Below are 21808 nucleotides of genomic sequence, written 5' to 3' on the forward strand. Positions count from 1 at the left end.
AGAATAATGGAGGCCACTGTGTTCTTGGGGACCTTCAATGCTGTAGACATTTTTTGGTGCCATTCCCCAGATCTGTGCCTAGACACAATCCTGTCAATTACTTCAACCTCATGGCTTGGTTTTTGCTCTGACATGCATTGTCAACTGTAGGACTTTATATAGACAGCTATGTGCCTTTTCAAATCAAGTCCAATCAATTGAATTTACCAACAGGTGGATTCCAATCAAGTTGTAGAAACATCTCAAGGATGATCAATGGAAACAGGATGTGCCTGAGCTCAATATCGAGTCTCATAACCAAGGGTCATAATACTTATGTAAATCAGGTCTTTCTGTTTTTTATTTTTCATACATTTGGAAATATTTCTCAAAACTTGTTTTTGCTTTATGTGGTATTGCGTGGAGATTGATGAGGAAGGCTGTAACATGACAAAATGTGGAAAAACTCTGAATACTAAATACTTTCTGAATGCACTGTACCTAATGAATGGTCTTTTCACAAATGTCACCTGCCCCTTTTAGGGAAAACCCTCTGAACCAGATTACACATTGTCTGACTACCATGGCATTTTGTTTGCTTGCAAGGCGAGTTTTGGAAGAAGTCCATTGATTCTAAACTGAGAGATGAATATAGAGACTAACAGGATCTCATGCTTTGGTAGGTTGTAGTGGGTGGGCATGCCAAGGAAAATGCCAAGCGTTGGATTGGCTACTTTGGTCCTCCTCCATACTTAATTTGAAAGAAAGATAAATACTTCAAACAAACAATCATCCTCCTCCAACTCAGTTGCATTTAGGTGAGATTATCATCAGGCTCTGGAAATGAGTCTCCATGAAATGAGACAAACGGCATGGCGGGGAAAAAACGAATCCCAAAAGTAGAAGTACATTCAAACCTTACCAACGCAATAATACTTGAGGGGTACACACAGGTGTCCTTCTACTTGACATTCTAGTCTGGTGGCGACTATGAACAAAGTGGAGATATTAAATATATATTGTCTGGACTGAGCTGGGGGGTACAATGACCTGATCAGTGCAGCTGCCGAAGCTGAAGCATACCTCTGGCCCTCCAACAAAGCTAAGATTCTGTAATGTAAACCCTAAGGAAAAGAGGGGAAGCACAAGAAATGCCATAAGGAAACTCTCAACCAGCCCTTCTACCAGAGGGATTGGCAGACACTGCAAAGATGTATTAATATTTACAGCCTCAGCTGAGCATGCCTACACAGTACGCACATTAATTACCGTTAACTGCTGTAGGCTCAAAGTCGGCAGAGCCTTGCAAGTGGCTCCATACTGAACTTGTTAATTGTGGAATAAATTAACTAACTTGTTAGCTAGATGGGGACGGGTGGAGGGAGGTGGGGGGGGGCAGAACAAAGGGAAGCTTTTTTATGTTGTAATATAAAAAAAACATTACTATAGCTACCTGCCAGAAAATATAGCAAGTTATGTGAAAAAACTACTTCATTTTCATTGTTGAGATATTTCATTTGGGGTTGTGCCAAAACTTGTCAATGTCCAACATCCAACCTCAGTCTGTCTGGAGCTGTTTTAATCACTTTCTTAACCCTGTAAACGTTCAATTACATCTGAGAGGAATCCACAAGAGCAGAAATGCACAGACCCATCTGAATGTACAACTCACAATTACCCTGGAGGAATTTGAGTAAATGAAATGGTTTAAACAAACTTACTGGAACTAGGAATTTCTTAATCTCCTCCAAGGCATGGCTCATGCGGGAATAGGCCTCTCCAGGTGGAGCGAAGACTTCAATTAAAACATGGATATCGTTACTCAAATGGGCATACTTGGCCTCTCCACTTTTCCTCAACTCTTCTTCCTGAGGAAAAAAAATTGAACAAAAAAAATCAGGTCAAATATTATTGTGGGGTCTGAAAGGAGAAAGTGAAAGCGATAATTACAAATAGTACAGTGGGTATGATGGAGATATCAAGTGAAGCATGTGGGGTTTACAAGAATCATTTGTAGCCCACAGCTGCCTGTTGATAAATTCAATCTCATCAGCATGTTTGCATTGACTTCCTCCCTCAAGCATTTGGGAGGTTGGGAGGGAGATATCCCTGTTGCATGCCAGCCAGCCTATCAGACTGCATCCACCCACTGGGTTTTACACCATGAAGCTGTGGCTGAATCATATTGCTGGTTTTGGTTTACATTATAAATAAGATACTACAAATTTGAATGATGTGTGAACCGTATTCGTGGTCTTCATTGACATACAGGGGTTGCATCCTAACTTGGAATGTATGTATTAGTGTGTGACTAACTGTGATGTTAATCAATCATTACGCAACAATGCAAACACACCAGGTAGGATTCTGGTTTATGAAGATATGACCATCAAAAATGTGAGCTAAACCTCCTCACAGTGTGGTTGACAAAGCATTTGGACATTTAGTAGTGTGTTATATTGAATTTGTGAATGACTAAGTGATCCTATCTTCATCAGACAAACTACACTACCTCCCACTCTGAAGGACCAGTCACCGTTCCAAAGTGTCCTGATTGCTGAAGGTCGCCACTACAAACTGTTCTTCAGAAAGCCGGTAATTACTTCAGCCAGCATTACCTTCTTATGTTGATTACCTTGGGCTCTGGCACACATTCAAAGACTGGAGGTGCTTTGATGTGGGACTTCTCCCTGATGCTTGATCAGTGGTGTGGTGCACTCCCTCATCACATCAGCCCTCTTGTCCATTTCTTAATAAACACTTCTTGATTCCCAGAGCGTACTACATGACAGGCTATGATGACCTAAGAATATGTTGTATAGATAACCTCATTTGGTTCCAAGGTGAAAGAGGCACTTGAGCAAATGTATTCTTGAAACCTATAGCTACCCTAAAGGGAGGTAACCTAATGGTGTCGGTCTAAACATTCACAAATTGGAAGAGTTTTTTAAGGATACATTTGTCTTCAAAATAATCCCAAGTGGCGCAGCAGTTATATTGAATTTGTGGCTTCTGGGTTAAGCTGGCGGGTGTTTAAGGAGCACGGTTTGGCGGGTCATGTTTCAAGGCAAGGCATATGTTTCAAGGCAAGGCACACATCGAAATATGTTAATGAGCCAGAGATTCTTTCCAAACCCAGTTCCAAACCCAAACCACAGCACCCCCCCCCATGACGTGTGGCTCCAGCCGCGCATCGACACCGGTCTCGGGGACGACTCGGAGGGCGAGGCGCTGGGCGATCTGGCGAAGACGGTGGAACTCCTGCAGCATAGCTGGATCCAACACGTCCTCGACCAGAACCCAGCACCTCTCCTCCAGACCGTACCCCTCCCACTCCACGAGATACTGAAGGCCCCTTGCCCGGCGCCTCGAATCCAGTATGGAGCGAACAGAGTACGCCGGGTCCCCCCCGATGTCCAGGGGGGGTGGAGGAACCTCCCACACCTCAGGCTCCTGGAGCGGGCCAGCCACCACCAGCCTGAGGAGAGACACATGGAATGAGGGATTAATATGGTAATCAGGTGGAAGCTGTAACCTATAACAAACCTTGTTCACTCTCCTCAGGACTTTAAATGGCCCCACAAACCGCGGACCCAGCTTCCGGCAGGGCAGGCGGAGGGGCAGGTTTCGGGTTGAGAGCCAGACCCGGTTCCCCGGTGCGAACACCGGGGTATCACCGCGGTAGCGATCTGCATTAACCTTCTGGCTTGTCATGACCTGCTGAAGGTGGACACGGACGGCTTCCTATGTCTCCTCCGCGAGCCTGAACCAGTCATCCACCGCGGAACCTTGGTTTGACCCTGATGCCATGGCGCCAGAACCGGCTGGTACCCCAGTATGCACTGGAAGGGAGAGATGTTAGTGGAGGAGTGGTGGAGCGAGTTCTGTGCCATCTCAGCCCAGGGCACGAACTCCTCCCATTCCCTTGGCCGGTCCTGGCTATAGGACCGTACAAACCTACCCATCCTGGTTCACTCTCTCCACCTGCCCATTACTCTCGGGGTGAAAACTTGAAGTAAGGCTGATCGAGACCCCCCAGACATTCCATGAACGCCTTCCAGACCCGAGATGTGAACTGGGGACCCCGATCAGACACTATATCCTCAGGCACCCCTTAGTGCCGGAAGACGTGTGTAAACAAGGCCTCCGCAGTCTGTAGGGCCATAGGGAGACCGGGCAGAGGGAGGAGACGACAGGACTTAGAAAAATGATCCACAAGGACCAGGATCGCAGTGTTACCCTGTGAGACTGAAAGATCAGTAAAAAATCCACCAACAGGTGCGACCAAGGCCGCTGTGGAACGGGTAAGGGTTGTAGCTTACCTCTGGGCAGATGCCTAGTAGCCTTACACTGGGCGCACACCGAGCAGGAGGAAACATAAACCCTCACGTCCTTAGCCAATGTAGGCCACCAGTACCTCCCGCTCAAACAGCGCACTGTCCGACCGATCCCAGGATGACCAGAGGAGGGTGGTGTGTGGGCCCAATAGATCAACCGGCCACAAACAGCAGACGGGACGTACACACGCCCAGTGGGACACTGGACAGGAGCGGGCTCTGCACGTAACGCCTGCTCAATGTTCGTGTCTAGCTCCCACACTACCGGCGCCAACAAGCAGGTGGCGGGGAGTATGGGAGTGGGATCCATTGGCCGCTCCTCTGTGTCATACAGCCGGGACAATGCGTCTGCCTTCGTGTTCTGGGAGCCTGGTCTGTAAGAAAGGGTAAACACAAAACGGGTGAAAAACATGGCCCACCTTGCCTGGCGAGGGTTGAGTCTCCTCGCTGCCCGGATGTACACCAGATTTCGGTGGTCAGTCCAGATGAGAAAAGGGTCTCTAGCCCCCTCAAGCCAATGTCTCCACACCTTCAAAGCCTTGACGAACCCCAACAACTCCCGGTCCCCCACGTCATAGTTTCGCTCCGCCGGGCTGAGCTTTTTCGAGAAGAAGGCACAGGGGCGGAGTTTTGGTGGCATACCCGAGCGCTAAGAGAGCACAGCTCCTATCCCAGCCTCGGACGCGTCCACTTCCACTATGAACGCCAAAGAGGGATCCGGATGGGCCAGCACGGGAGCCGAGGTAAACAGAGCCCTCAGGAGACTAAAAGCCCTGTCCGCCTCAGCTGTCCACTGCAAGCGCACCAGGCTCCCCTTCAGCAGTGAGGTAATTGGAGCCACTACCTGGCAAACCCCTAAGAACCACTGCACCTCCTTTACCGTGGTGGGAGTCTGCCAATTTTGCACGGCTGCAATGCGGTCACTCTCCATCTCCACCCTTGAGGTGGAAATACCCTAGGAAGGAGATGGACTGTTGGAAGAACAGGCATTTCTCAGCCTTGACTTACAGGTCATGCTCCAACAGGCGACCAAGCACTCTGTGCACCAGGAACACATGCTCGGCAAGTGTAGCGGAGTATATCAAAATGTCATCAATATACAGTGGGGAAAAAAGTATTTAGTCAGCCACCAATTGTGCAATTTCTCCCACTTAAAAAGATGAGAGAGGCCTGTAATTTTCAAAATGAGAAAAAAAATCCAGGAAATCACATTGTAGGATTTTTAATGAATATATTTGCAAATGATCTGATTCAGACCCCGGTAGTCAATACACGGGCGCAGACCTCCCTCCATCTTCACAAAAAAGAAACTCGAGGAGGCAGGTTAAGTAAAGGACCGAATGTACCCTTGACGCAGGGATTCGGAGACATATGTTTCCATACCCTCCATCTCCACCTGTGAGAGGGGATACACGTGACTCCTGGGAAGTGTAGAGTCTACCAGGAGATCTATCGCACAATCGCCCCGTCGATGAAGTGGTAATTGAGTCGCCTTCTTTTTGGAGAAGGCAAGAGCCAAATCGGCATATTCAGGGGGAATGCGCACAGTGGAGACCTGGTCTGGACTCTCCACCGTAGTAGCACCAACGGAAACCCCTAAACACCTACCTGAGCCCTCTCGTGACCACCCTGTGAGAGCCCTCTATGGCCAAGAAACAGTGGGGTTATGACAAGCTAACCAGGGTAGGCCCAGCACCACGGGAAATGCACGAGAGTCAATAAGGAAGCGACTAATTCTCTCCGTATGACCCACCTGCGTCATCATGCCCAAAGGAGCGGTGACCTCCCTAATCAACCCTGATCCTAATGGTAGACTTTCTAAGGCATGAACGGGGAAAGGCACATCCACGGGAACGATGGGGATCCCCAAACTATGGGCTAAAGCTCTATCAATAAAATTCCCAGCCGCGTCTGAATCGACGAGCGCCTTATGCTGGGAATGCGGGGAAAAATCAGGGAACGTGAAAGACACAAACATATGTGCAACAGAGGGCTTTGGGTGAGAATTGTGCCGGATCACCTGGGGTGACGCCAGAGCGCCCTGCCTGCTGCCTCGATACCTAGAGTGGCCAGGTATAGCTCCAGCTGAAGCAGGAACCCCCGGCAGCCTGCAGCCTCTCCGTCGTACTCCTGGGGCAGAGAGAGACGAATCCCACTGGAACCAGGTGGAAAAGGGGCGCTCAGAGAAGACCCCGGTTGTGCTGGTGGAGGTGCTGGAAGAACTCCCTGTCTCTGCCAGTGGTCCACAGTCCGGACAACGCGGTCCATGGCGATGCCAAGATGGTGAATCATTGCTGCGTGCTCCCGGACGCGCTCCTCCACCCGTATAACCGGGGCACCTGCTCCTGCTGACTCCATAATTGGGTCGGTGATTCTGTAAGGGTGCTTGCTGGTGGCAGGGAAGTCAGGCGCAGGAGAACGAACTTGGTATAAACGAAGCAGTTTAATAAGTGCTCAAAAACTCCGAAAACCAAAATAAAACAAGTGGGTACAAAACCCGTCGCACACCAGAACATAACTTGACCAATGCTTACAAACAAACAATCACCAACAAGGACAATGAGGGGGAACAGAGGGTTAATGAATGGGATTGAAACCCGGTGTGATACAAGACAAGACAAACCCAAAGGAAAATGAAAAGAAGATCAGCGATGGCTAGAAGGTCCGAATGCCGCCCGAACAAACTTCGGCGGAAGTCATGACATGTGTCTGAAAACTTTGTTCCCTTTTATGCCAACCTGAATAGCAAAATGCTCTGTTGTTTTAAAAGCTGGGCTTGTCTTCCAACATGAATTAATTTTTTTTATTGTTTTATTAGTTCGATATGAGTACAGCAGGTCGTGAGTCCAGCAGAAGTTGAAGATAGTTGAAGGCAATATGAATAGGTCTCATAGATAGACAATGGCACAAACAAATATGACTGTGTGAAATGGATGATTGGTAATCTGATATGCAACATTACAGGAATGTTGCATATCACATTTTATAAATGCTAATTAATAACACTGGTCTACTATCTAGTTAAAGTAATTATTAGAACAGATTAAAGACACCACTTATTAATTACAATTACACACTGATTACAAAATAATCAACTTCCACAAGTTAGTAACAAATAATTCATAATCGACAGGTAGGTTATTAGCTGGATTTATGCTACTGTAGAAGAGTTTCATAGCACTGGTATGACAGGTCTGTTAAAAAGCACACTGACAATAAACGTTAAGGAAAACACAGAGTCAAAGTATATCTGAGAACTGTTCAAATCATATTGCATTTGGAAGTTCTCCTCTGACAGCCAGGGACTTTATTGATCACAAAAAGACACAGGTCTCTGGCGTGTTTCTGAGGAATACGGAGAAATACAATGATGCTGCCTGCAGTACTGTACTGTATAGAAACACATATCAAAGGAGTGAAAACCCCTTCACCCTGACACTTTTACTTAGTTTAATAGAATCTTATGACCCAGTTTCAGCAGAAGTTAGTCAAGTGCCACATGCCAAAGATCCCTTTATTTCAGGATTCCCAACTGCCACTGAGGTTGTTCTCATTAATATGACAGAACATCGTGTGACTACTTGTATGTAGGACTAGTTATGAAACACTGGAATCACTGCCCTACACAATACTCAATAGCTTCAGTAGAGTTGAAATGCATTAAAATCTGAAAACCGTTGCTTATCTTGGGAAACAAGAAAATAAAATGCATAAACCAGAATGATCAACTAAACAATTTTTTGATATCGTAATAAGATTATTTGCATTTGTTCCTTCATTAAAGAAAATGGCTGTCCATCCCAATGAAAGTTTTCACACCATTTTACTTTTTGTGGGATTAAAACTGATTTAATTGTCATTACATTTGTAAAAAATAATAATAATAAAATAAAACACTAGATAAGTATTCAATACATGTTTGAATCGCCTTTGGCAGAGAATACAGCTATGAGTCTTTCTGGGTAAATCTTATTTGTTTATTTATTTCTACCCCTTTTTCTCCCAAATTTCATGGTATCCAATTGGTAGTTACAGTCTTGTCTCATCGCTGCAACTCCCGTACGGACTCGGGAGAGGTGACGGTCAAAAGCCGTGCATCCTCCGAAACACAACCCAACCAAGCCAGCAGCTTCAATAAAGAGTAACCGCAAAAGGGTTTTCTAATGATCAATTAGCCTTTTAAAATTATAAACTTGGATTTGTAATGAACATGATGGGAGACAGAGAGCTGGTTTCAAGCACAGGGCACAGCAGGTGTTTATTGCAAAGGACCACAGGAGGAGGTATGTAGCTGGGTCCAGGGGCAGGCAGAAGGTCATGCACAGGGGGTCCAAAAGAGCAACAGTACAGGCAGCGAAAAGGCTAGTAAAGTAGTCCGGGAGATCAGGCAATAGGTAGATAACAGGAGATAACAGGAAATCCGAGTACAGGCAGGGAATAGGCAAAAGGTGTCTTTAGTGAGGCAGGCAAAAACTATCATACACGGGAGGAGTAAATCACAGGAAACCCAGACAGACATGTCACAAAACAAACAATACCTCACATTGAAGGGGTGCAAAGAAATGAACTAAATAGTGTGGGATAATGACATACAGGTGTGTGAACAGGTGATTAGAATTCAGATGATTGGGATCTGGAGAGTGAGCTGCGTTCAGGGGATCTAAAGTGTTTGAGGGTGTGAGTTGGAAGCAGGCGTTACAGGATTAGCTAACACAACGTGCCATTGGAACACAGGAGTGATGGTTGCTGATAATGGGCCTCTATATGCCTATGTAGATATTCCATAAAAAAATCTGCCGTTTCCAGCTACAATAGTCATTTACAACATTAACAATGTCTGCACTGTATTTCTGATCGATTTGATGTTATTTTAATGGCCAAAAAATGTGCTTATCTTTCAAAAACCATGACATTTCTAACTAAACCCAAACGTTTGAACGGTTGTGTACATTATTCACCTTCAGAGGTGAATGTATCGCACCAGTTGCCGTGATACATTTTTTGTTGTTGTTGTGCACTCTACTCAAGCAATAGCATGGCAATTTTTCACTGTAATAGCTACTGTAAATTGGACAGTACAGTTAGATGAAAAATACCTTTTGTTTTCTGCCCATATAAAGCATGTCTATGTCCTGGAAGGTTTGCTGTTACTTACAACGTCATTCTAGTCACATTAGCATGTTAGCAACAACCGTCACCGTACAGGGACACTGATCCTGTAGATCCTTTATTCATTAGTCATCTAAAAAATATATATTTTAAGGAATATGTTTGAATGTATTTTTCCATGTTTTATTTGTATGTTTAGCGCACACTATATCATTTAAAAGTATGCATTTAGGTGTCTGTAATGGAATAAATGTGGCAAAAACGAATCTCGGCATTAATGTCCCCACTAAGACAAAAAATTTACTTTTGTCCTTGAAACATGTAATGTAAATAGTGTAGAATTCCATGAATCCCTATGGAGGACTGCTCCTCCTGGGGAGTGCCAATATGGCCGAGCGGTGGCTTCAAAGCCTCTCAATGGCCAATTCATAGCATCAACAATCCAGGGTTTTGTAATGGTTCCACCACTATAAACATTCCTTAAACACTAAATGGGAGAGAGGAGTTTACTGGAAGGTATGACATGGAGGAAAATTAGTAAGACTTCATACATAGATATAACATGTGGGCTGACAGCTGACCTCTAAATATCTATGCTACACGCATCCAATGCATAGCAAATGAGTCAGCCTCGGAGAGTAGCATTTGAAAATGCTTCCCTAAGACTTAAAGCATCAATTATGCAGCTTGTTTGGAATGAAAAATTGCTTTCATTGCAGAATATTCCTCAAAAATCAAACAAGACACCCTAGAATCCTTTGCCTTGTAGTCATTATTATTATTAGCATAAAGTCTAAAAAGCTGTTTGTGAGACTGCCCGTAGGTTATGATACAGTAGGCTACAGTAGAAAGGGCATGAAATGTGTTTTATTCCCTCCCTGTAGAATAAGCATAGGAATGTCTCATGTTACCAGAGAAGTACTAGAAAAAAAGCTAGATACTGAAGACACATACAGTATCACAGCAGTAAGTGGTATTTACCCCCAGAGAAAAAAACAAGAGAGCAAAAGATATCATCATTATGTACTGTATTTGCAGGGTATTGCAGATCTACAATGAATCAATCAAAACAGTGTGCTCATGTTTCTACTTGAGCACTGTTAGATTTACTTTGAATGAAATTGTTGTGTAACATTCAAGAAGGACATTGAAGCTCCTATTTTCAAGTTTTCTGTATCCATTTGAAAATCATTGCTCACTCAGGCTTCATATTCTGCCGCCATAACAACACAGTGGTATCTGTTGAAATCAAAAGAATTTCATGACATTACTCAAACAAGGGTCAGTTGGATTGTCTGAAATCCCCAATGATAAGTGCGGCAGGTAGCCTATCGGTTAGAGCGTTGGTCCAGTAACCGAAAGTTTGAATCCATCAAGCCGACTCGGGGAAAAATCTGTTGTTTTGCCCTTGAGCAAGGCACTTAACCCTAATTGCTCCAGGGTCAATGTCAATAATGGTTAATCTCTGGCTGTGACCCCACACTCCGAGGGTGTCTCAGGGGAATGGAATATTCAGAAAAAATATATTTATTTTACACCACACATTTGTACATTTGTGAAACAGGACAAATATAAGCATCACCTATTTGACCTTTTGAGATAATTATTTATGCAAATATATGCATGCTCAAATATTCAACCTGAGAATCAGTACACAAAAATATGCATGTACCACCTCAATAATCAAATTAGATATGAAATACAAATGTCTGTGAAGTTCTGTTGCGGAGCTGAACTGCACTATGAAGCAAAACCAACACGTTTAGACACACGGGCTGATGAGGGTGGAGATGTTATGCCTTGATGTCTTAAGGAAGTTTTTCACGATCTACTCTTGGCACGTCATCAACGCAGATGGGATTCAGGAGAGATGTCAAACTGCGCAGTAGGAAGGCAAGAAGCATCATCTCCTTCAAATACATAAATCAGTGTTCAAATCGAGGCTAAAGAATAGTAAACATTGTGCATGTTGACCTTTTAGGGTGACCTACAGCATGGCAAGTGTTCCTGAGCCCTGCCACAAAAAAACACTAGAACAAGTGTGTTGATTTGATTGTAGTCAATACAATGGATCAAGTCCAATATAATATTCAGGGTATTCATACACCATCTTATTGTTACAGTTGAGTTTGAGGTGAAAAATAATGATGTCGCAAGGATGTTTACTTTGCAATATGAGCATATGAGCTTTTCGCAATCCCATTCACCCATTTATATTCATGCTCATTTCATATAAAGTCAATTGTAAATGTGTCTGCAATTTATTGCAATGTTGTGCTCATAAAGAAGGGACATTTGATTTGGTTCCACAAAGAGCAAATCATGTTTACTCTAAGGCATCATCATTGCCTTGCTACAATGTCAATTGTTCACCACTGAAAATAGTCATTGGAAGTGTATTGTTTGTAGGCATGTTTACTGTGTATATCCATGGTAATACAGTAAGGTTGTCTACACAAGATGTAAGAAAAGGTGAAATGTAACAAATATAGAAGATAACTTCATGAGATGCTTGTACTGCATGTCACAAATAATGGACAATCTAAACGATGGCTGAAAAAGCAACCTCTCATAAAATGCATTGACTATTGTGAATTCTCTAAATACCAAATGTATAAAGGGAACAACATTCACTAAATGTAGAACATTTTAGAGGTTCAATACTGGGTAGAAAGAAACTATTGCCCAATCTGACCTCATAAAACCCTAACGATGCTGGTACTAGACCGTACTCAACGAGCTGTATATGGCCATAAGCAAACAAAAAAATGCTCATCCAAAGGCGGCACTCCTAGTGTTCGGGGACTTTAAAACCTTAAATCCGTTTTACCTCATTTCTACCATATGCAACCAGAGGGGAAAAAAACTCTACACCACCTTTACTCCACACACAGAGACGTGTACAAAGATCTCCCTCGCCCTCCATTTTTTAAATCTGACCATAATTCTATCCTCCTGATTCCTGCTTACATGCAAAAACTAAAGCAGGAAGTACCAGTGACTTGATCAATATGGAAGTGGTCAGATGACGCAGATGCTAAGCTACAGGACTATTTTGCTAGCACAGACTGGAATATGTTCCGGGATTCATCCGATGGCACTGAGGAGTATACCACATCAGTCACTGAATTCATCAGTAAGTGCATTATAGGAAATCCCACTATGCCCTCCGACAAACCATCAAACAGGCAAAGCATCAATACAGGACTAAGATGGAATCCTACTACACCGTCTCTGACGCTCGTCGGATGTGGCAGGGCTTGCAAACTATTACAGACTACAAAGGCAAGCCCAGCCGCGAGCTACCCATTTACATGAGCCTACCAGATGAGATAAATTACTTCTATGCGCACTTTGAGGCAAGCAACACTGAAGCATACATGAGACCACCAGCTGTTGCGGACAACTGTGTGATCACATTCTCTATAGCCGATGTAAGTAAAACATTTAAATAGGTCAACACTCATAAGGCCGCAGGGCCAGATGGACTACCAGGACATGCACTGACCAACTGGCAAGTGTCTTCACCAACATTTTCAAGTCTGTAATACCTACATGTTTCAAGCAGACCACCATAGTCCCTGTGCCCAAGAACGCCAAGGTAACCTCCCTAAATGACTACCGACCAGTAGCACTCATGTCTGTAGCCATGAATTGCTTTGAAAGGCTGGTAATGGCTCACATCAACACCATCATCCCAGAAACCCTAGATCCACTCCAATTCGCATACCGTCCCAGCAGATCCACAGATGACGCCATCTCTGTTGCATTCCACACCACCCTTTCCCACCTGGACAAATGGAACACCTACGTAATAATGCTGTCCATAGTGCCCTCAAAGCTTATCACTAAACTAAGGACTTTGGGACTAAACTCTGCAACTGGATCCTGCACTTCCTTATGGGCCGCCCCCAGGTGGTAAGGGTAGGCAACAACACATCTGCCACGCTGATCCTCAACACGGGGGTCCTTCAAGGGTGCGTGCTTAGTCCCCTCCTATACTCCCTGTTCACCCACGACTGTGTGGCCAAGCACGACACCATCATTAAGTTTACAGATGACACAATGGTGGTAGGCCTGATCAAAGACTAAACAATGATACGGCATATAGGGAGGAGGTCAGAGACCTGGCAGTGTGGGGCCAGGACAACAACCTCTCCCTCAACGTGATCAAGACAAAGGAGATGATCGTGGACTACAGAAAAAGGAGGGCCGAGCACGCCCCCATTCACATTGACGGGGCTGTAGTAGAATCAAGCGATACAGAGGGTAGTGCATACAGCCCAGTAATTCGCTGGGGCCAAGCTTCCTGCCATCCAGGACCTCTATACCAGGCGGTGTTAGAGGAAGGTCCTAAAAATGGTCAAAGACTCCAGCCACCCTAGTCATATACTGTTCTCTCTGCTACCACAAGGATAGCGGTACCGGAGAGCCAAGTCTAGGTCCAAAAAGGCTCCTTAACAGCGTCTACCCCCAAGCCATAAGACTGCTGAACAGTTAATCAAATGGGTATGCAGACTATTTCCATTGACCCCCCCCCCCCTGTTTTTTTACACTGCTGCTACTCTCTGTTGATTATATATGCATAGTCACTTTAACCCTACCTACATATACATATTACCTCAATTAAATCAACTAACGCATCACCGGGGACAAACTACCTGCCCTCCAGGACACCTACAGTACCTGATGTCACAGGCAGACCAAAAAGATCATCAAGGACAACAACCACCTGAGCCACTGCTTGTTCACCCCGCTATCATCCAGAAGGCGAGGTCAGAACAGGTGCATCAAAGCTGGGACCAAGAGACTGAAAAACAGCTTCTATCTCAAGGCCATTAGACTGTTAAATAGCCATCACTAGGCAGCTTCCACCCAGCACCTTAGAGGCTGCTGCCCTACATAGACTTGAAATCACTGGCCACTTTAATAATGGAACACTCGTCACTTTAATAATGTTGACATATTTTTGCATTACTCATCCCATATGTACAGTATATACTGTTTTCTATTTTGCTGTATTTTAGTCTATGCCACTCCAACATTGCTCATCATAATATTTATATATTCCTTAATTTCACTGTTTTACTTTTAGGTTTGTGTGTATTGTTGTGAATTGTTAGATATTACTGCACTGTTGGAGCAACAAACACAAGCATTTCGATACACCTGCAATAACATCTGCTACACATGTATATGTCACCAATAAAATGTGAATTTGTAGATTTTTTAACCTGTACCCCCTGTAAAACTTTAGTTCATTTAGTAAATATTCTTAACTCTTCCTTTTTCTTAAAACTGCATTATTGGTTAAAGGTTTGTAAGTAAGCATTTCACAGTAAGGTCTAAACTCGTTGTATTCGGCGCATGTGACAAATAACATTTGATTGGATTTGATTTAACAGCAGGCAGAATTAAAGTGTTTACTGTGTGAGGTGTTAGAGAACATGGTTGTCTCTTACCATCACGGAGGTTGCAGGTCTTTTATCATCCTGTATAGATGTGTGTATTAATGTGTCCAGGTCAAACAATAGCTGTATAATTCTATACAGCAGCACTAGGACCTACTGAAGCTCCTGTAATGACCTGAGCTACTTGGACCACCAGCCCTTTGTTCTCTGGGCCGGTGTTGATCCTCAGATAAGGCTGGTTTCAGGGGACCACGAGTCACTGAGAATGAATAGCCTGGCTGAGAAGCGAAATGCTATCTATACTTAAAACCCTATTACATTTATCTTGGCTATAGTAGTGCTAACATAAGGATATTGTGGCGCATCCCTAAACCTCTTTAAGTTTACATGAATCTTTTTTTGTATTTGAATGCATTTCAGTTGGACCTTTCACAGAAATATTTTGTGCTGTCAAGCTATCACTTGTCACAATACATGGGTATATGTAATGAATATCATTGTACATAATTCAACATATGCATCATTCAACATATGTGTAATTCAACATATGCATAATTCAAATAATTTGAGAGATGTTCGTTCCTACCCTTTTTGACCATGAGTAAATAGCAGAAATGTAATTGCTTCATCTATGATTATGAATCTGTTTGTGTTCTATGATCAGGTTTTGTATTTTTTTGTTCTTTGTATTCGTTGATTGCATTTCATATTCGTATTTGATGTGTGTATTTTTTATTCTGCAAGGCCCGTTTGAAAAAAGAGCCCTTGGTCTCAACATGACTCCCTGTCAAAAAAAGTTAATACATTTTAGCTACATGGGACAGTAAGTATTCCATTGAAGGTAAAAAGAACTAAGACAGTCAAAGAGCACATTCTAAGGAGGTGTTGTCATCATACCTTTACTTTGTCCCTCATGGAGCCTTTTCCGAGGATGGACATCTTCGCTCCGGTTTCTTCTTGTAATCTTTTCATGGAATTGCCCCGTGGTCCCAACAGCTTCCCAACAAAATTAAACTGCAACAGAGGAGAGGAAAAGCAATGTTTCTCAAACAGATTCCTTGACTGTTTTCAATTATATACCTTAGAAGTAAATGGAAATTAGGTTATATATTGCAAGGGAAAAAAATATTAGATAAAAATATAGATTACAGTTGGCTAACAATAAACCTTTTAAAATAAATCTTATCATTTTATTCAGAATGTCTGAATTGAAAAAAAGACCTGGGAAAAAACTGTACAACAAATCAATAACGCTGAGCCATGTGTGCTGCATTACCCAGGTGAATGGGTCTCATCTGAGGTGGAACATAACAGGGTCTGAGTCCCAAATTGCAACCTATTCATTTTATAGTGCACTACTTTTGACCAGGACCCAAAAGGTAGTGCACTATACAGTATATGGAATAGTGTGCCATTTGAGACTCAGCCACGGTCTTCAGTTATCAGCTCCATCCCTTTGTTGGACCACTGAGGTCTAAGTCAGTCCCCACTTGGCAAAAACTGGTTGACTCAACTGTTTCCAGGTCATTTCAACCCCCCAAAAATCTGTGATGACATTGCAAAAAGTCATCAATGTAAGGGCTTTTCACCTTTTTGTTTTACACAACTTTTAACCTAACTCCAAAGATATGGTGTCATTTTTTGTTGATTTTATGTTGAATTCACCACATGTAAATCAAAACTAGACATTGAACTGATGTCTGTGCCCAGTGGGTCATGTGTCTTGTTAATGCAGCACGGTCATCAATGTTGTATGGAGAGGAAATAAAACGTGTGCACCAGCCAATAATGTCCCTGGGAAAGATCGAGAGGTCAGAGCTGGGAGAGTGAGAAATAATGAGTTTCTTCCCAATGGGAAATCAAGGAATACTATCCAGATGAGGAACTATCAAACACCTGCCTTCAGCACTGGCCAACATAACATCTCACTGACCGTAGACTTGCTTTTGGTCATAAAGCATAGCCCTTTGGGTTATTACTGTTACTGTCTTTTTTCTTTATCACTGTTGGAGATCAGCACTGACCACAATGGTGACCTCAACATCATAATAGCAGTCAATTAGTTGAGTCATTTGCTAATTGAAAATGTATTATTCTAGGTCTATTCATGCATTAAACCCACAATCAGAACACCAATTTGAAACACCCCATGTGTTAATAAGGCATTTAGATTTCCAACTACCGCTCCCAAATCCTGCTGAGGTCTCTTGTTCTCATTTCTCGACCACCCCGACAATATTTTCAAATGAATGACTTGACCTTCAAATGTTTGGTGTGACCAGCTGAAAACTCAACCTCCTCCAGAGCTGAACAGCTGTCAGCTGGTCAACCACCCATTTCAACATCACCTGCCTTGGCCTCAAAAATGACTATAACCTATTCACAACACTACTCAAGCCCCCCCACCGAGGCTGAGCATACAACTCAGCCAATAAGAGCCATGGCCAACTGTGTTCTGTATTGCAGCAGCAGTCTGACAAATACCAAAGAGGCACATGACTGCATACTCAGCGTATCTTATCTCTGACATCATGAAGGAGCACTGCATCCCAGGTCTGCATGAAAAGCAAAAGGATATGGTTGGGTGCTGAACAGAGCACCTCTCTACCTCCATCCCTTCATCCATCCATCCCTCCTTTCTGAGGTGATTGAGTTGAGGACCCTGGCGGGTTATTCTGTCTTCTCTGGGGCTGCTTTAACAGGAATATCCTACAGCTGGCTGGGAGCCCTTGAGCAGATGGCCGCCACGGCTACAGTAAGAAGTAGCTCGCTGGGCGGCAGCAGAAGAGTGTCCTGTTCTCATTACACTAATGAATGTCTGGAGCCGCTCTGAGGCTCCGTGGTGGGCAATTTGGGCTTTTAAGGGGGCACGGTTCAGAGTTAAATTAGGTTTGAAATGATGCAAGGCACCCCCTGCCGCCCCAACACCGGTAGGCCTGAGGATGTTAAAAACTGGGTGTGTTACTAATTCAGCAAGTATGTGGAAATACTTGCATGCATTACTATAAAAAAAACTATTGTGTTTATATGAAGAGTATGATTATGATTGTATGCACATAGGATATCAAGTTTGTTGATGCTGAAAAGCAAAAGGAAATATTATTTCTGTTACACTTTATTTTAAGGTACACATATTTTCCACTGGTTTGTAGTTTATAAGAGGCTTTATATTCACAGGAGGCCTTTTGGTAGGCTGTCATTGTAAATAAGAATTTGTTCTTAAACTGACTTGCCTAGTTAAATGAAGGTTAAATTAAAAAATAAGGCCTTGATAATGTCTTATTAGACCTGTAGTATGCCTTAATCAAGTGTTTTCTTATTCAAACATTATACTTCATGTATTACTGGCCACTCCTTAATAACACAAGGCAAGATGCAGTATATGGTATAGAGTACAGTATATACATATGAGATGAGTAATGTAGGGTATGAAAACATTATATAAAGTGGCATTATTTAAAGTGACTAGTGATACATTTATTACATCCAACTTTTTATTATTAAAGTGACTAGAGATTTGAGTCAGTATGTTGGCAGCAGCCACTCAATGTTAGTGATGGCTGTTTAACAGTCTGATGGCCTTGAGATAGAAGCTGTTTTTCAGTCTCTCGGTCCCTGCTTTGATGCACCTGTACAGACCTCGCCTTCTGGATGATAGCGGGGTGAACAGGCAGTGGCTCGGGTGGTTGTTGTCCTTGATGATCTTTATGGCCTTCCTGTGACATCGGATGGTGTAGGTGTCCTGGAGGGCAGGTAGTTTCCCCCCGTGATGCATTGTGCAGACCTCACTACCCTCTGGAGAGCCTTACGGTTGAGGGCAGAGCAGTTGCCGTACCAGGCGGTGATACAGCCCAACAGGATGCTCTCGATTGTGCATCTGTAAAAGTTTGTGAGAGTTTGAGTGACAAGCCAAATTTCTTCAGCCTCCTGAGGTTGAAGAGGCGCTGTTGCGCCTTCTTCACCACACGGTCAATGTGAGTGGACCATTTCAGTTTGTCCATGATGTGTACTCCGAGGAACTTAAAACTTTCCACCTTCTCCACTACGGTCCTGTCAATGTGGATAGGGGGGTGCTCCCTCTGCTGTTTCCTGAAGTCCACAATCATCTCCTTTGTTTTGTTGACGTTGAGTGTGAGGTTATTTTCCTCACACCACACTCCGAGGGCCCTCACCTCCTCTCTGTAGGCCGTCTCGTCGTTGTTGGTAATCAAGCCTACCACTGTAGTGTCGTCTGCAAACTTGATGATTAAGTTAGAGGCGTGCATGGCCACGCAGTCATGGGTGAACAGGGAGTACAGGAGAGGGCTGAGAACGCACCCTTGTGGGGCTCCAGTGCTGAGGATCAGCGGGGGGAGATGTTGTTTCCTACCCTCACCACCTGGGGGCGGCCCGTCAGAAAGTCCAGGGCGGGGTCGAGACCCAGAGTCTCAAGCTTAATGACGTGTTTGAAGGGTACTATAGTGTTAAATGCTGAGCTGTAATCGATGAACAGCATTCTTCCATAGGTATTCCTCTTGTCCAGATGGGATAGGGCAATGTGCAGTGTGATTGCGATTGCATCGTCTGTGGACCTATTGGGGCGGTAAGCAAATTGGAGTGGGTCTAGGGTGTCAGGTAGGGTGGAGGTGATATGATCCTTGACTAGTCTCAAAGCACTTCATGATGACGGAAGTGAGTGCTACGGGGCGATAGACGTTTAGCTCAGTTACCTTAGCTTTCTTGGGAATAGGAACAATGGTGGCCTTCTTGAAGCATGTGGGAACAGCATACTGCGATAGGGATTGATTGAATATGTCCGTAAACACACCAGCCAGCTGGTCTGCATATGTCATTTTTCCTGTGATTTGTATCATATTGAACAACAGTTGATGAAACTAACAGTGTAAAAGTGTGAAACAATGTAATCAGTGTTATTTCCTGGTAGTTGCAATTTCCTGAAATATAATCTCCACAGGACCTTCTAATCAGCAGGTGTTGCATGGGTGGGAGTTTCATCTTTCCATGCTGACATCACCAGGCAAAATCAGTGCGTTCAGCCCCTCTTTAAACCTCCTGTAAGACTGTAAATGTGTTGCATCTACAGCTCATCAGTCATGCTTCTGTGAATCTGAGGACCTGTGAGGCCCTGGAGAGCAACAGGTTTTTACACGGGTCTCTATGACGGAGACCTGCTTCGTGGGCAGATGTTTTTTTGAAGTAGATGGCATTGATTTTTCTAAATGTTTTCACAGACTGTACACTGCAAGCCACTTTTACCACTCAACTCAAATATTGCATGTTTTGAGCTCGAATCAGGATCATTCTCTTACAAATCTATTGCAATCCATTTACAAAATGGTTAAGCATAATCTGTTTCCTGTGACTAATATGTTTCACATCCCACAGTGTCCCCAGTACGCCCTGCTCTACAAATCACTGAGATAGAGATGTGCTCTGTTCACATATGTGAAATGACACACTGTTGATGAATCATTGGCTTACCTATTTCAAAACATACAGTTCTTTGAAAGAGCAACTTCTAAACCCTTGTCTCATCAGGTTTTGTGAAATTTCTTTGATAGATGATTATCTTCCTAAATGCAAGTAGCCCATTCAGAATGCTTGCAAAAAAATTCATTGAAAATCCAGTGTGTACTGGCTAATACACAACTTTACAATTTGGGCAATTTAATCGGTGGAATGTCTGCATCTAACAAGTAAGTGAATCTTTCAAGTGTAAACTAAAGTCACAGGTTTAGATCCTGGATTGAAATGAATGTTCTTACATCAACAGCTTTTCTTTGTGATAAGTGACTGATGTGGCCTTTAAACAGACTCCCAGACACTTGCAATGTAAGGACAAAGACTCACATCTCCTCAGAGATGAGCCCTGAGATTTCAATAAAACAAAAAGGTGAAGCATCTTCAATAAACACTGTGGCAGCATTCCCACTGAATGTCACACTGGAGGAGAATTGGCTACAAATGACTGTCTTGTCATGCAGCTCACAAAGGAAGTTAACATGGCTGTAATCTATTTAGCCTCTCTCACAGCACATTTGTCTTCTGACTTCAGCGCTTCACACTTGGACAATTTGAAATGCATTATTCTCCATCTACATTTAACTGCCGTCTTTGGTTTTATTGTGTTTTCTGCTTGCTGAATAGCTGTCTATTTTGTTCTTTGTTGCCCTTGTTTACAACTGTATTAATGCAAATTCAGCTTTTTGTGTAGACTAGAAATTGTTTACAGAAGAGGCACGTTAACACATTGTATGCTTAAAAAATTATCCATCTCCATCTCACCTGTTAATGGACCAATGTTTAAAATGGCATTATAATTAAATTAGCAGAACGATAGAGCTGTTGACCTCTGCATTACAACTATGTAGTGGTTAATCCTACAGTAGTATTGTGAAACATTGAATTCACTACAATGCCGAAGGTAATATCAAGAAGGAGCCTTTGTCATTTACATTCAGAATCCTCTTTGCCTATTCCAGAGGGAAAGGTTTGAAATAGGCCTCATATCCAATGCAGCCAATTTTTAAAACTCAAAATCAAATCATTTCTGGGTAACAATTGTTTTCAAATAAAATAGTCAAAAATAAACAAAAATAGCTTCTTAGCGAAGGGAAATTTCTCAAGTAAGAATTTTGCCGGGACTGTCTGGACGTGGTCTGAGTGGCGAGGGGAAACAAAACCAGGCCTATTAACTATTAACTAATTCACTGTATGTTGATGTCTTCATGGAAGGCCAAAACTCCATCCCACCAAAACAGGCTGAAATTGCAGGCAGTCTTGTCAAACAGCTCTTACCCTAAAAGGGCATTATCATAATTTCACAGTATTATTCCAACCTCATAGTGTTGATATATAAAATACAAGACAATCATGTTTTCGACTGCACTGGGGCTTTAAGAAACAACTGAAAATGGAAACCTTACAGGTGAAGAATCTTATTTTGATCACCTTTGTTGCTGAACATTTTCA

General features: G+C 43.2%; 1 protein-coding gene across 1 annotated transcript in view; it reads right to left on the bottom strand.

The window, feature by feature from the left end:
• The window catches only part of LOC135512156 (KH domain-containing, RNA-binding, signal transduction-associated protein 2-like), a 114158-nt gene that overhangs the window by 38919 nt on the left and 53431 nt on the right, over nucleotides 1-21808 (bottom strand). Inside the window, exons 3-4 of the mRNA XM_064933871.1 lie at nucleotides 15734-15850; nucleotides 1701-1847 (exon numbers count right to left, since the gene is read on the bottom strand). Of these exons, the coding sequence (XP_064789943.1) occupies nucleotides 1701-1847; nucleotides 15734-15850 (264 nt within the window). The remainder of the gene's footprint in view (nucleotides 1-1700; nucleotides 1848-15733; nucleotides 15851-21808) is intronic.

The sequence above is a fragment of the Oncorhynchus masou genome, chromosome 24, assembly GCF_036934945.1.
Source record: "Oncorhynchus masou masou isolate Uvic2021 chromosome 24, UVic_Omas_1.1, whole genome shotgun sequence".
Classification (NCBI taxonomy): domain Eukaryota; kingdom Metazoa; phylum Chordata; class Actinopteri; order Salmoniformes; family Salmonidae; genus Oncorhynchus; species Oncorhynchus masou.